We start from the raw sequence: 15,830 nt of genomic DNA on the forward strand, positions 1-15,830 counted from the left end.
TGAAACTTTCCTTGAGCCTTGAGTCATTTCTGACATGGTATTACAATGCCAGGTAGACTCATGGTTATGTGAACACAAATGCCATTGTGATCAATTAATGAATTCTGCCAACTCCAGTAAAAAATCATACACATTTTAATAGAAACTCGCTATGTTTTTCTTTGCATGACCTAATCCAAGCTGCATGCCACATGAAAACATTTCTTGCAAAACCTCCCTATGTTGACTTATTACCACGGGTCTTGCAACTTTCCACCTGGTTGTGCCTTAGAAGCTTTCTTGCTTTTAATTACTTACCAGACTTTGAAGTGTAGTATTAGTGAATAATATTTTTCCCTTATTGTAAATGGCATAATCATGGTGTTTTCCGCACAAATATTAATGATGCTTCTTTTGTGAAAACGTATTGGTGCAAAGTTGTATTTTTTTTTAATGTGATGAGCAATGAGAAGAGATACTTGCATTCCATAAATTAGGAATAAAATTGCTACACCTCTTAATACCTTTGTTCTCTTCCTTATTTAAATTGCAGGCTGTGTTGGAACTGGTTTGTATGTTGTTTAAATGTGGAGATTAAACCTTCTAATTAGGGTAATTACTGGGTAAGAGATGACAGTCCAGAGAGAAAGGAAGAAAGAGACTGCTTTCATAAGTGAGGTATAGGGTGGGAGGAAGGAACTTGATCACTACCAGTCCAGAATATGCAACTTGTAGGGCGGAGCAACCTTGGGTCTCTTCTGGGATTGGTTTAAGAAAGGAGAGAAGGGAATACATACTTAAGCTTTGTGAAAGATGACCAGAGCACCCAAATACTAATAAGGTGGAAGGACTTTAAGCACCAGCCCGCTGCCTGAAATAAACATTAGTAAGTAAGATTTATTTTTCTTTATTTTCCATTTTTTATTTAGGCAATTGTGATAGTCACATAGGAATCCTGTCCCAGGGTTTGTGGCTATCAAATAAGAGGGTTTTCATTTCTTTGTTGAGAGAAGGTTTTGGTACTATTAAATTTTCTCTTTTCCTACCCCTTCTCATCTATTTTCCATTCTCAAGAAAATATAAGTTTATTCCATTGTTCATTCTTCCAATGGTTATCTTCATGAGCAACTAACAAATATAGGTATTATGGTGCCACAGAGTCATTCAGTTAAGAATAGTATTTCTTCTTAGTTCCAAAATTCATGTGAGATATGGTGGTGCTGGCTGCCAGATTTATTCAGTAGAGTTTAGAGCATTTGTGAACACATTTTTTTTAAAAACTTGATCAAGATCATTTAGAGATGTAGGTGCTATTTTTGAGGTTTCTTAAATAAATAATAGTGGAAATTTTAAGTAAATAATTGTTATCTTAAAATAATTTGATTCAAATGAGTTTTCCTTCCAAGAATAAAAATTATAATAATAGATAAATTATTCCTGCAAATTCCATTCTTATATAACCAGTTTGTCAAAGTTTAGATTTTTTTTTTTTTGGCTAAAATTACTCATTCACCTTTTATTCCAGATGTATGCCCCTGCCTACCCAAAACTTCTTTAAAAAAAAAAAAAACTTCTTGCAAAAATTCATTAATTGGGTTTGAGTTTGAATCCTAGTTTTGTTACTACACTTAGGACTTTGAGCAGATCACTTAAACTCTGGAATTTATTTTCTTCATCACTAAAATTAGGGGGTTGAACCACATCACATCTCTTCCACTTCTAGAACTATGAGCTTGTGATTTACAAAAGAAAACTTTACTTTCTTTATTGTGTATTAAGAACACCTTGGGCATTTCATTAATTATTTCATTTTGAGTATAAAGAAATGTTTAGATAATCTTGAAGAGATTGACCTTTGTGGTTTTGAAGTATATAATATAACTACTTCAATAATTGTAAAATTCCAAAATGAAGACCTATACCATTCATTTTAGTTGACTAGCCAGTCTTTTAATTGTGCTAGTACTTTTAATAGTAAAAATTATTATGATTTTAAATACTCAATGTGGCATCTATAAAATGTTTTCAGTTTTAATTCCTGCCATAAAGTGGTATCCAGTTTATATCATCATGAATACTGACCACCATATGCCAGTGGATGGATTTGTTTTGCATAATTGAATCAAGTTTCACTTTTTTAAGAAAGCATCTATATATAGGCTATCTTTGGTCTTATTTTCTTTAATATACTAAAATTGGAAACAAATTCATGTAAATGTGGAAAGTAACTGCAAGAATTACTTTTGGAGACAATCTTTCCACCATTCAAATTATGCATGACATTTTCCTTAAAAATTATTTCAGAAAAAATATATAATACATAGACTTTTTTTTTAAAGACTCCAAATTAAATTGTACATTTTAGAAGACTGAGAGGGTAGATTGGGTGGAGAGCGACTTCGGATTCTTTTAAATTAGGTGTTTTAAGCAAAAACAATTTAAACACCCAGAAAAATCATCAATTAGATAATATTTTCTGGAATTAAAAATTGCTTAGTGCTGTTAAAAATTATTACCATACTCATTAAAATTTGAGTTTTATATACATATAATATTCACTTGTAACTTTTTAAATACCACACAATTTACAAATCTTAATTGCCATTTCTTTTATTTGTGGCTAAGATTGTGACTGGCTGGGAATTATGGCATATAATGGAAAATACAACTCAGTTTTAACCACACTGTTGCAGATATCTAATAAAAAGAGTACCTTATGCATATTGAAGTTAAGTCTATAATTAATTACTATTAGTAATGATTCTTTCCACGTTTTTAAAACTTTAATCCATTGAATGAATTTTGAGAACTTGATCTGGAGGATATTTCTAGGGCAAGAAATAAAGCAAAATTTCAAATTTCCTGGCTATTCACGGTGTAATGAATTTAAGGTGAACCTATTTACAAGTGACTGCACAAATTAGATGTATGATTATATTGTTTGAATTCTGAATCATTAAATTTTGAACTTTGTCCTTTTCAACATTTTTTAATAATTTGTGTTAAAGCGCATTGTCTCAATTTTCTCCACTGCTAAATAGCTTCTGCATTACAATGTTTAGTTTTTTGAACTCTTTAATCATTAAGATATAGAGATCCTTCAACTTTTATTCAATCAAATTCAACTTTTTTGTATTGTTCATATTCTTTGAACATCGTTTCGTGCGTGTGCGCGCGTATACCAACTCATAGTTTGCATCCAAGAGCCAGTCTTTTCCCTTGTGTGGTAGATGTTAGGGAGATTTTCTCAGTTGTTATAATTGGACAAAGAAGAAAGTTAGCAAGGCATTAAAAGCCTCCCTATTGGTTCTCATATCAGTGGAATTCCCAGTCTATATTTACCAGCAAAGGTTCACCTTCTTAATACTTTTCAGAAATATGTATTTCTATAAAGTTATAAGTGCTCCCAGTTAATAGCAATCTGTGTAATATAAAACCAGCGAGGAATGTATAAAACATCTGGGATGGAACCCATAATTTGAATTAAATATGTTTTCTTTCTGAACTTTAGACATATTGATAATGTTATGAAATAGAAGAGAGATTAAATGGGCTATATTACACTAAGCAGAAAAATTTGGTATAAATAAAAAATATTTTCCTCCACAAGCAATAGTTTTTGTTATTCTTTTTTTCCTTCTCTCCTGCCAATGTACTACTTCTTTCTAACTAACCACAATTAAACACTAAACATTTGAGTTATGTTCCTGTGGAATTCCATAGAACAGAAACTACCTTGCCAGTGAAAGGCATGCATGCAAGATTAGATTTTTAGTTTGACTTTTGTAGGAAAACTCTAGAAATGATACACTAGAAGCCCAGAGTCCCATTGATAAGATATTTAGGCTGTATCTTTAAAAGTTAGGGATTATTAAAAAGTTAATATTTTTATAACCCTACTGAAAAGACCCAATGAAAAATGTTTCCTAAATCAGTTACCTATTCTTTGCCTCATTAGAATCATTCATTTCTATTTTTGCTTCTCTGTTTACCATTCTTTCCTTTGTCAAACTCCATACAAATGTTAGTATTATCATTAAAATTTTTTTTTTCTGGAATGTCCTATATTTTTGCTTTGTTTGCGTTCCTGACAATGCCAAAAACGAAATGCTAAAATTTCACATCTAGTTATAATATTATGATGGTGATAGAAATTAGTGGACAGTTTTTGTGTTGGCATGCATAAGCCAATTGTAATGATTGTGGATTGAGATTTCTCTTTTACTTGCTTTTTTGCACCTCTAAGAAACAATTATCTTGGTTAAAGTGGAAAAAAAGTTATGTTTCCTTTAAGATTTTCCTAGATGATAGTTCACAATTCAGTACTCTAGTTTTTTATAATATAACATATTTTCAGATATTAATTTTATTAATTTTTAAATTTCAGATATTAATTATTGGATAATAATTAATATCTGAAAATATGTTATATTATAAAAAACCAGAGTACTGAATTGTGAACATCTAATAGTTTTGTTTAATACATTTATTCTTTAAAAATAGAGGATGAAAAGGTTCTCTTTTTATACATGTGCTACCTAATATTATAATGTCCATAAGGTCTCCAAAAAAAATTCCCTTTAATTACACTTAATGAAACATTCTCTTCAGGGCTTGAATAGTATTACAGGTGATATTTATCCACATGGACACATTAATTTAGAGGTGTTTTGTAGGGTGAGTCTTTTCCACCATAGGAAGATAGTTCATCATGAAGGCTGGATAAGAAATTAAACTAACTGCACTTTTTTTGAGGAAAAAAAAATGGGAAGAGTGGTATATATTGAGTTTCCCCCCCCCCAATGAATAATCTTTCACTAAGAATATAAAGTTTATGTTCCATACAATTTAGGATATAGGATTACAATAATGACTTACATTTACATAGCACTATAAGATCTTCAAAATCATTTAAAGTTTTTTTAATAGCTCTTTTAAAAATCATTGTAGAAAGATGTAAAACATTAGTGATCCTCTGTGAGTTTAAGTACCAAAGTTTTTTTAAAATGTAATCCTTAATGATGATGTTCTTTAAATCTATCTAATATTCTCCGTATTTCATCTGTTTGGAACAAAAATATAATGTTAGCAGTAACCCTTTCCTGATATGTAAATTTTTTTCATGACATAGTTCTTATTAATACTATCTATATGCTTGTATGAATAGACTTTTGAAGTTGGAACTTTTTAAATTATATATTATTTTTGAAATGCGGTTATGCTCAAGGGTAAAGTTATGATGAAATGTTTCTTTGTGAACACTGGGGCTAGACAGAACCTGACTAAACCTGCATTAGAAGCCACCTGGTGTCCATTTTGCTGGCTCAGCAGCACTTCATTAAAGCATATAGGTTTAATCATTTATGATGTTTCAGTGCACTTAGATTGGATTGCAGATGTTGGACTTTTTCATAAGTGAATCTTCTGTCCATTAAGTAAATTATTGGAAAATATTTTACAACATTGGGTTTAATAAAACATGTTTCATCTTATTAATTAGTGGCGTCAGTTGTCCTTAAAAACAAAAACAAACCCTCCCACCCAAAAAACTAGTCCAAACTACCAATGTAAGATAGCTAATAAGAGAAGTGTAAAAGTTTTGGTAAGGCAAATTCACACCTAATTTTATATACATTGCAACTCTCTTATTAATATCTGTGATTTTTGAGAAACTATCATAATATTACTTTCCCAAAAAGTCAGAAAGGTGGTTTTTCAAAAATGATTTTAGTATTTATTCAAGAAAGATATGGTCATAATTAGAGTAAAAATATACTAACTCATCATAATTATGAAATTTTAAAATGAATATAAATTGTATTGGGGGGTTATTGAAGAAAATTCACAAACTTTTAAAATAATATATAATATTAAAGTGTGCTGTCATGAGAATGTGTAGAAATGAATAGCAATAGGAATCCTTTTTAAAAGGATTCTTTTCTTTATAAGTATTAAACCTATATAAAAATGTATCCTTTCCACTATTACTGAGGATAAGAAGCTTCTTTTTGACAGAATATTTTTCTGTCAAAATATTCTGTCAAGTTCTCAGTGTATAGTAGATTGTGATTAATAACTTTTAAGAAGTAGGAAGATTTACATTGAATTATATAAAATGTAGATGATAAGGGAGCAGCTAGGTGGCACAGTGGATAGAGTACCAGCCCTGAAGTCAGGAGGACCTAAGTTCAAATTTGACCTCAGACACTTAACACTTTCTAGCTGTGTGACCCTGGGTAAGTAACTTAACCCCAATTGCCTGGGGGGATGTAGATAACAAAAAAAGGTAATAAGAGGGAAATAACACATTTTATTCTAATCCTGAAATTTTTTTAATAAGAGTGCCTATATACTTTTTATGTTAAAAATCATTTCAAATGAGATAACTTGTGAAATATTTGTAAAACTTAAAACACTATATAAGTACTACAAGTTATTATCACCATCATCATCATCATGTAATTCACGTTAATGACAACTTAACAATTAAAAAGTGTTTCTTCTGGAAATAGCATTTCCCTTATGATTTTGGTTTCTATTTGCAGTAGCCTATTTGTGCTCAAATTCTGATGTTAAAATCATTCAGTAGGCCTCATTGTTTTCTATGTGAAATTTAAAATATAAAAATTTCTTAGCATGGATCAAACTTGTCTTTTTAAAAAAATGGTTTCTTGATGCTTTAAAAAAACACTTCAGTTTACAGTTTACAGATATACCTCAATATTTGGTGATAATTAAACCATTAGCAACTTGGTAGATAATAAATATCTTGGTGCCTATGTTAGCCTAATTGATTTTTAATTGTTATTTATCTGTTTCAGTGTCAAAAGTAGCATGCATATGATATACATTTATTAATCTCCCACTGTGTGTGGCTTTTATGTTAAAAGCTGAGTGATACAGAAAGTTTAGATTAAATGGGTGCCTGTGCCTACATAGAATTTGAAGTGTAATAGAGTATTAGTCAAGATAAGAAACAAAAATCATTATAGTCTTAGGCTTTATTTACCCTTAAATAATATTTTTAAAAATTTAGAGACATTTAATTTGATTTCACCTCAAAGAATTTTCATTTTAGTAGCATGTTAACACTGATTTGATTTCTTCTGTTGTTAATATTGGTTTAGATTAAATCTTGAAACACACTGCATTTCAAATGTCCTATCACAGTATCCTACTTAGTAGCAGCTGTTTGTGTGGATGCTTTGTTCATGTTATTTGATAATACTAAAAAGAATAAAGCTTTGCTTTCATGTTTAAAAAAAAAAACAACCTCACAATAAAGATGAAAGTGAACATTTTTAGATAACTTGAAAAGACCTTTCTAATGTTCTAGTGAAAGTAAAGGTGAAGGGATATATAATTGCTAATTATATGTATATATTATCTTATACTTCTGTAACTTGTTGAACATTTGTGAAGAAGAGTTTTAAGAAAATTATATCCTATCAAGAGAATAAATGAAAAAATGTGAAAGAAGATAGTCTAGCCAATTCAAGTTTCAGACTGTATTATTAAGTGGTAATTAAATAAAACAATCTGGTACTTGTTAAGAAAGAGTGGTGAATAAAGGGAATAGATTAAGTACAAATTACATTATAGTAAATGACCATAGTAATATATATGATAAACCCAAAGATTCAAGTTTTTGGGATAAAAACTCATTATTTGACAAAAATTGTTGGGGAAACTGACTGGAAAATAATATGGCAGAAACTAGGTATAGACCAACTTCTCAGAGTGTATACCAAAATAATTTCAAAAGTGGTATATGATTTACCCATATAGGATCATTCTATAAGCATAGAATAGTTTATCTGTCAGATTTATGGATAAGGGAAGAGTTTAGCACTAAAGAAGATGTAGAAAATATTGCAAAATGTAAGTAAAATAGTTGTAATTATACAAAATTACAAAGCCATAGAGAAAACCAATGCAACCAAAATTAGAAGAAAACATAAAGCTGGGGGAATTTTTTTATGATAATTATTGTGACCTCATTTCTCAGAAATATAGAGAAATGAATCAAATTTATAAAAGTATAAGTCATTCCCCAGTTGACAAATGGTCAAAAGATATAAATAGGCAATTTTCAAGTGAAGAAATCAAAGCTGTCTTTAGATATAGGAAAAACATGGTTGATCACTATTGATGAGAAATGCAGATTAAAACAACTCTGAAATATCACCCCTCATGTATCAGATTGACTAATATAACAAAAAAGGAAAATGTTGGAAAACTGGTACACCACTGTTGGTGGAAATGTTTAACTGATCCAGCCATTCTGAAGAGGAGTTTGAAACTATGTCCAAAGAGCTATAAAAATTGTGTTATACCCTTTGATCCATCAATACCATTGCTACGTCTATATCCCAGAAGTATCCAAAGAAGGGGAAACATTCTTATTTTTATAAAAATATTTATAGCTTCTCTTTTTTGTGATGGCTAAGATTTAGAAATCGAAGGAATACCCATCAAGTGGGAATGGCAAAACAAGCTGTGGTATAAGATTGTAATAGAATATTATTGTATATAAGAACTGACAAGCAGGATGACTTCAGAAAAACCTGAAAAGACTTACATGAACTGATACATAGTTAAATGAATAAAACCAGGAAAACATTGTACACAGTAATATCAATATTGTAACATACTATCTGCTTCCAGAAAAAGAACTGATATTGTTTGAATACATTCTAAAAAAGCATGCTATTTTTCTTTTTTTTTTTTATGTAAGTCTTACACAAAATGATTAATGTGGGAATGTTTTACATAATTGTACATGTATAATTTATATCTACTTACTGTTTCAGAGAGGGGGGAGAGGAGAGAGGAATAGAATTTGCAACTTTTTGGCAACAATTTTAAATAAAAATGTTAAAAGATTGAAAAAGAGGAAAAAAAAACTGTCTAATTATATCTATCAGAAAACAACCCTGAAGGAAGAATGTTACCGAGGAGACTTATGGTCCTTGAGAATTTAGACTTTCCTTCCTTCCTCCTTCTTTTGTTTTTGTTTTTGTTGGGGATCAAAATGGGCTTGTTCCTGAATTCTGCCTAGTTACCTGGGCTTAGTCTTCCTAGATGTGGAAAGTATTAGAATGAGACTCATTCTTAAAGGTATTTGTCAATGCTGGGGGGAGGAAGAGATATAGATGTTGTGAGGGGACTTGTTTTCTGACAAGGGTGGGAAGGAATTTTTAGACTTTGAGGGAACTCTTGTAAAAATTAAATGAAAAAAGCATTTTCTGTCTGTGTGATTACCTCCCTAATCCAAGGGGAAAAGGAAAACTACTGGTTTCTATTGTGTCACTGCAACTAAAAGCTCTTCTGTGTATGGTTTTCAAAGGTCATATTGCTTTAATTCTGGTTTGGGCCTTGTTTGTGTTGAATTTCAGCCAGCAAATCTTCAGTATACAAGAGAATTTGAGATCCCCATCCCCCTCCCCGTTTCTTCTGTTTTTGCTCAGTGTAAACAGTTCCTGCCCTAGTAACATAGACAAATATAGCAGAGAACCCTTTTCTGGGAGAAGACGTCTCTCTAAGCATTTTTTAACCATTTTTGGGAAGAATTGATCCATCTATGTTTGTGAGACAGAGAACAATGGAGAAGGAGGCAATAGCTGTAAATTGAAATGACATCATATATATTGCTCCCATTGATCCTCTTTTAGTCTCCAGCCAGGATAAAAGGAAACGGCATCAGGGAGGAAGTCTGCCTCATTTAGGCACAGATCCCAGTGTGATAATGGAGTAATAATAGAAATCACTCCGCTGTCAATCGGCTGCTGCATTAGTACAGGCACATTTCCCCTCTGAGGAGGCTTTCAATGACTTCATTCAAGGGCAGGCTGGAGCAGATAAGATATGCAGCCGACCAGCTGTATTCCTTTACTGGTTTCCACTCTGACTTTGGGGTACAGGGCAGGCAGTGGCAGGCGGCCCATAGTGCCATGTCATGTTTCATGCCTGTGAAAGGTCAGTAGTCGTATATTTCAGTGACATTTTTCTGGGGAAAGAGGGGATCCTGGCATTTGTTGTATTATGCTCATGCAAGCAATAACAGCAACCTCATTTGTGTGGGTGGTCTTCTGGGAATCAGGTTTGATGACCTGGTAAACATCACTAAGAGTTTTTGAAGCAGCAGAGTTTGTTTTCTTTGTGCTTCTTGCAGGTTGAGATGGGTTTGGAAAATTCTTATTTTCTTTCCAAGAGTCTGTGTAGAAACTCCTCCAAACCATTCAGAGCCTTGTGGTTTTGCTTTACCACTAAGTTGGCTGATGAAAAAAATACAAGACAGACTTTTTTCCTCCTTTCTCATTAATTAGAAACTGTGGCTTTCTCCAAATTTAGAGCAAGAGTAGAAAGCTTTGAAGTGCCAATAAATGGCATTTGTAGTTGGCTGATAGAACTAAGCATTATATTTTTTTTTTTGTTTTTGTCGGACAAGTTTTATGGTTTTATAAAACTCTGTCTTTCAAGTACACACGCAGTGTTGGTGTTCCACAGACTTATTTTGGTTGAGTTTTTGAGTCTGATGAATTTTTAAAGTACTGGCCTGGTCTTCACATGGAAAAAAACCAGTACAGAAAAAAAATTCCTTGTTTGTCAAGTAAAGGAAAACAGATTTCTATTCCTGTCACTGTTTAGATATGTTTGTGAACCATAAGGAAAAGGAAAGCAATATTAGTCACGTTTAAGGCAATGGAAGATACTGCTCAGGATACTTAATTTTTTTTTTTTCTTCTTGATCATTTGGTAACAAAAACGAGGCTGTATCTGCCCTAGCATTGATATACCAAAACACAGTTGCCCTAAAGTCTTGTGAAATTAAAGTAATTTGATTTTTATATGATTGGAGTAGAACAGTCTGCAAAATATGTCTCCCATTACCATCACACCAGCTGCCAGGGAGAGATTCCCATCACAATACAATATTGTATTCTGAACATATTTAATAGTATAAGAAATCCTTTGATTGTTTTTAAACATTTTTATTTTTGCCATATTTCTTTTAGTTATGAGTGCCCTTACACAGTGAACTATTTATGTGACATTTTGCTTTGAAACAGTTCTAGGAAGTCTGAAATTCTTTTTAAAATACCAGGAAGACATTAAGATGAGCATAATTTAAAAACCAAGAAATATAAAAAAGAATTAATTTAAAGCATTCATTAAGAAATCCTAATTCTATGTTTAACTGTATCCATTTGTTTAGAAAAACACATTTCGCCCTAAATCTAAAAGGGAGTGGGACAGGAGGACACAAACTTTTAACAATTAAAGGACAGATGGCTACAATTTATTTTTCATGTAGGCTAATTCATACAATTTTACTCCAAGGAACTGGAAAGAAGAAATCTGCAAACATTAGTATGGAATGTGTTCATTGTATTTATAAAGTTCCCACATTGAATTTTGCCCATCTTTGAACAAGCTGGGTCTTGCATCCAACAGACCTGTTCCTTGTTGCTGAAAAGGGGGAAAAAGTGAAAAGAATGTGCTTATATGAGTGTATGTTTTACCTTTTAGCTTTTTAGTTAAGAACAAAGTTTGAAATTTTATGCCCACCAACACGTTTGTAATTAAAAAGCTTCCAATTTCTCAACCACCCGAACTTATAATGGCCTGTTTAGAAGTGTATGACTTGGTCTTAAATATTTTCTTTGACTGAAATTTATTGTGGAAAAAACTATCAACAATTCTTTTAGATAAAATATTTGTGTGTGTATGTGTATGTGTTTAAATAATGGATAGGACTTAAGTGTTAGAACCCTAGCAGACCCAGGAACATTTAGAGCTAAAAAGGTCTTTAGAAATCATCTAATCTAACCTTATTTTACAGTAAAGAAAACTGAGTCTAGAGTTAAGTGGCTTCCAAAATGTTCACAGTAAGTAGTTAAGCTGAGATTGAGATTCAGATCCTTTGTCTTTGCGTACAATCAAATTTGGAAAAGATGGAAAAATTTTAAAATTGATTTGGCACAGAAATTCTTGAAACTATATATAATTGAGTTTTTGTTGGGCTAACTCAGGGTTTCTGTGCCCTTTATAAATTGAATTGAAGTAGATTGTTCTAAATCAGTTCCCAAACTTGACTTAAAACAATAGTTCTTTGTAGGGGCTGCACACAATAGTTAGGATGAAGGTAGTGGCTTTTCTTCTTGCCCTTTTATTTTCTGAAGTTCTCAGAATTAGGAGACATTAGTTTCTGTTTGTATTTGTTTTCCAGATAAGGGAATTGGTAATTGGTATTTTGCTACAGTAGCATGCTTTATAGATGTTGTGAAAGACAGGTTAGCAATTTGCTTGATTTTATCATTATTATTATTATACCATTGCTGGTTTTCCTAGGATCAATGCCTGCAGTTTCAACTTGTGTTTTATAAAATATTTTTGGAAGACAATTTTCATACTTTTCAAGGCTAGTCTCAGCCTACTCTTCCAGACATAACCCCCCTTAGGTACCAACCAAATTAAATTCTTCACCAACTCCTGAACACTGTGCATTTTCTGCCACTGTAGCTGACATTTATATAGTGCTTAACAAAGATTGACAGTATTTTACATACATTTTTATTGGGTCCTCATATTCTTTCCAAGATTATAGATCCCATTAATTTACATATGTGGAAACTGAGGCTCAGAGAGATAAAGCTGTTTATCCATGAACACATAACAAGAAAATATCCAAAGCAGGATTTTTATATCACCTACAGTACCCCTCATGGGACCCTGAATGTAGTAGAATGTATATATAATTGCTTAAAAAAAAAGTATTAGAATAAAGATAAAGTAGTCCTGAGAGTTGGCATCTTAAACACCTCAGATTGTTTCCTTTTTTAAAATCTCACAAAATGTAATTATGTATATGATAACTCTTTAAAATAACAGCAGTTATGTTGAAATTTTGTGTATACAAAGACATTTCATAAACATCAAAAAAGAGTGTTTTCCAAAAAATGGAAAGAAAAGTGCTAGTAATTCTATGAGTCCAAAGAAAAACCACTTTTGATGCTATCAGAAGGTTCTAATAATTTTGTTCCTAGTAGAAGAATCTTTTTGCTTATCCTAACAGCTAATGATAGACTTGTTACTTTTGGATCCATCTCTTTTTATTTTTTGGGTGGAACATTCTAATATTCTAGTGAATCTTTGATCTCATGATGTGGCTATTTCTCCAATATAGGCTGTAATCCATCCATGCTAGTCCATGTTGTCTATAGTTTGACTCTTACCCTTTTTTTTTTTTTTTTTAAATAACTTTGCTATATAGGGAATATATCCAACAAGCTGGTGGTTTTCTTTAGGTTCTCCTGACATTTCAGGGGATTCCAGTAGAATATGTAAACTGGCCCATCATTCATCTCTTGTTTTCAGTTATGACGCTAATCTATTTTCTATGTGAAATATTTTTCTTTGATAACATAGTTCTCCTTTATAATTCCTTATTTGTAATAAACACACACGCATACACAGCCTTTTCATTGTTACTGTGCCCTTTAGGTGATCCCTAATTTCAGTTCTTAAGAGATTATAGTATTACATGACTCAGAGCTATAAGCAGTTATCAAAAAAAAAATTGATGTTAAAAAGATAAGCCTTATTTCAGGGAGAAGTTTGGAGTCATTAAAAGAACGTCAAAGTTTCCCAAAGGGAATTCTGTTCATTCTTTCTGCTGTTTTTCGCCTCCCTCAGAGTCCATTTTTAGCACACACATCCATGCACAACCCAGACACACACATATACACTGCACTAATTCTGTGGATTATCTATTCACTTGCCTATCAGAGTGAAGATAATAGGTGTTTTCTAAACCTTGAGTATATTTTAAAGGGGGCTCATTTATGAATACTTTATATAATGTTATTGTTAGAAGAAGCATTTAATACTTACTCTCTTCTGTTCTTTATGTTTTTGTTTCCATTGATTTTTTTATTTTCTTAAACTGTTAAATTTTAAGGTCAGAAATAAACACACATGCACACACACACAAGCTCATATACATATTAGGAAGGTCCTGATACAGTGCTTGTATCCCAATGTTTATTAACATTTTTCAGGATCTCATGTTTAGAAAGATGAATGACAGCCTCTTCCAACTACTTCTGTGCCTAAAATTGGATAGGCTTTTGAAATTATATACTTAAACAAATTTTTTTTCTGTTTCTTAGTCCCTTCCCAGCAAAATGGCATTATTTAACATAGGCATTTCATAAAGGAAGGGACCTAATAAACCATGATCATGTTTCATTAAGATAAAGATGGCTTTTGTAATTTCTAAAAATAGAAATGAAATGAAAAGCTATGGAAAATGAGACTTAATTAGGCCCTAGAATCAAGTCTTTCAGAATACAGACAATATAAATTCAGAGGTTTTACAGAAGTCAACTCTAAAGTTTCCCATATTTTAGACACATACTATAATTATGCAGGTTACCCTAGACTTGTTGTCTTTGCTGTGTTTTCATTTAATTACTCAGTAAACTCATGATACGTTTTATTTTACTCTTAGCTTCTTCCAGACCAGCTGGTCTTACTTCTGGAGTCTCTGCTAGAGGAGAAGACATTGTGTCCCCGAATTCTGCAGAGTCTAGAGAAAATGTACCACCTCCGGGAGCAGGATGCAGAGGTAATTCATTAACAGTCCCACTGAGATATTAAACAGAGTGTCTTAGCTATTGGCTAGGAATGTTGGCATTCCATTAGAACCCTGGGCTATTCAAGCTACCTTTTTTTTTCCATTAGTAAAAGCTGTGTAATTGCTTTATTTGTGAAGAAAGACAAGAAATGTATGACTTGCTTCATCTGTTTTCTGATTGTTTGCCTGTGTACAGTATTAACCTCCTTCATGTTACTTTAGACATTATGACATTCTGCTTCATGACGGTTTCATTTATTTAGGCTTTTTGAGGTCCCTAGTCATTTTCATAATTCAAATTATTAACACTCACATGCGTGACCTCAGGGAATAATAAGCAGGCAGACACAGAAATGGGAGGATGTCTGTTAACATAGGTACACATCATATCCTGTAATGGTTTTGAATTCTAAAGTTAGGGTGGGGTGTATGTAATCTTGCAGGTTGGCAAAAAAGAGATGCTGTTACACATTAATGAATCTTTGACGGAATTTGTTAGAACTTGTTGTTTGCATTTAGTTAGGACAGGAAGGGGACCATATGTAAAGGAAATGAAAGCTAAAGCTATCAAAGCCATGTTTGAAAGCAAGACTGGATATTTGTGAGGAAACAAAATTATTTTAACCTTAAAATTGTTCTTTGTTTAGTATATCATATGTATAAGAAAGGGAATGAGAGTGTAATGTACCCTTAGGTGAATACAGTTTGTGATAGTTTAACATATTTTAGTGAATGTTGCAACTGTTTAATAATCATAGGAGGAAAATGAAGAGTGTAAAAAGAGAAATCTTATATGAAACAGATTTAAGATGGAATTCCTACAGCTATTAGGAAAAATGTGCGTATTAAGTGCCACGCCATTTCGAACAATCTAAATTTTCTAGATGAGTGACTAAACCTTCAAAACTTAACTGAGTTTGAATTGTGTCCAATTAAAAACTGCTCTAAATACTGTAGAAAGTCATTGTGCCCAGTTTATCAAATTATAATCAGAATTGTCTAATAATAATTAAAATTGAGGCATATTGAAAAAACTGGCTCATTACTGTTAGATTATAACAGTGAAGTGGACATCAGAGTTCCTCTCAGCATCCCATATATTCAAATGTAATTGAAAAACTCCAGGGTGCAAGGATATAGCTTTTCCCCAATAAGGACAGACCAACTTCTTAACTGTTGCTATTTATTTCAGCTTTTTTTAAATTTTGTT

The 15,830-nt window shown here is 32.0% G+C and overlaps 1 protein-coding gene across 1 annotated transcript in view; it reads left to right on the top strand.

The window, feature by feature from the left end:
* The window catches only part of AOPEP (aminopeptidase O (putative)), a 504,306-nt gene that overhangs the window by 449,145 nt on the left and 39,331 nt on the right, over positions 1–15,830 (top strand). The window contains 1 exon segment of the mRNA XM_074281675.1: positions 14,495–14,611. Within this exon segment, the coding sequence (XP_074137776.1) occupies positions 14,495–14,611 (117 nt within the window).

This window comes from Sminthopsis crassicaudata, chromosome 1, assembly GCF_048593235.1.
Source record: "Sminthopsis crassicaudata isolate SCR6 chromosome 1, ASM4859323v1, whole genome shotgun sequence".
In the NCBI taxonomy this organism is placed as follows: domain Eukaryota; kingdom Metazoa; phylum Chordata; class Mammalia; order Dasyuromorphia; family Dasyuridae; genus Sminthopsis; species Sminthopsis crassicaudata.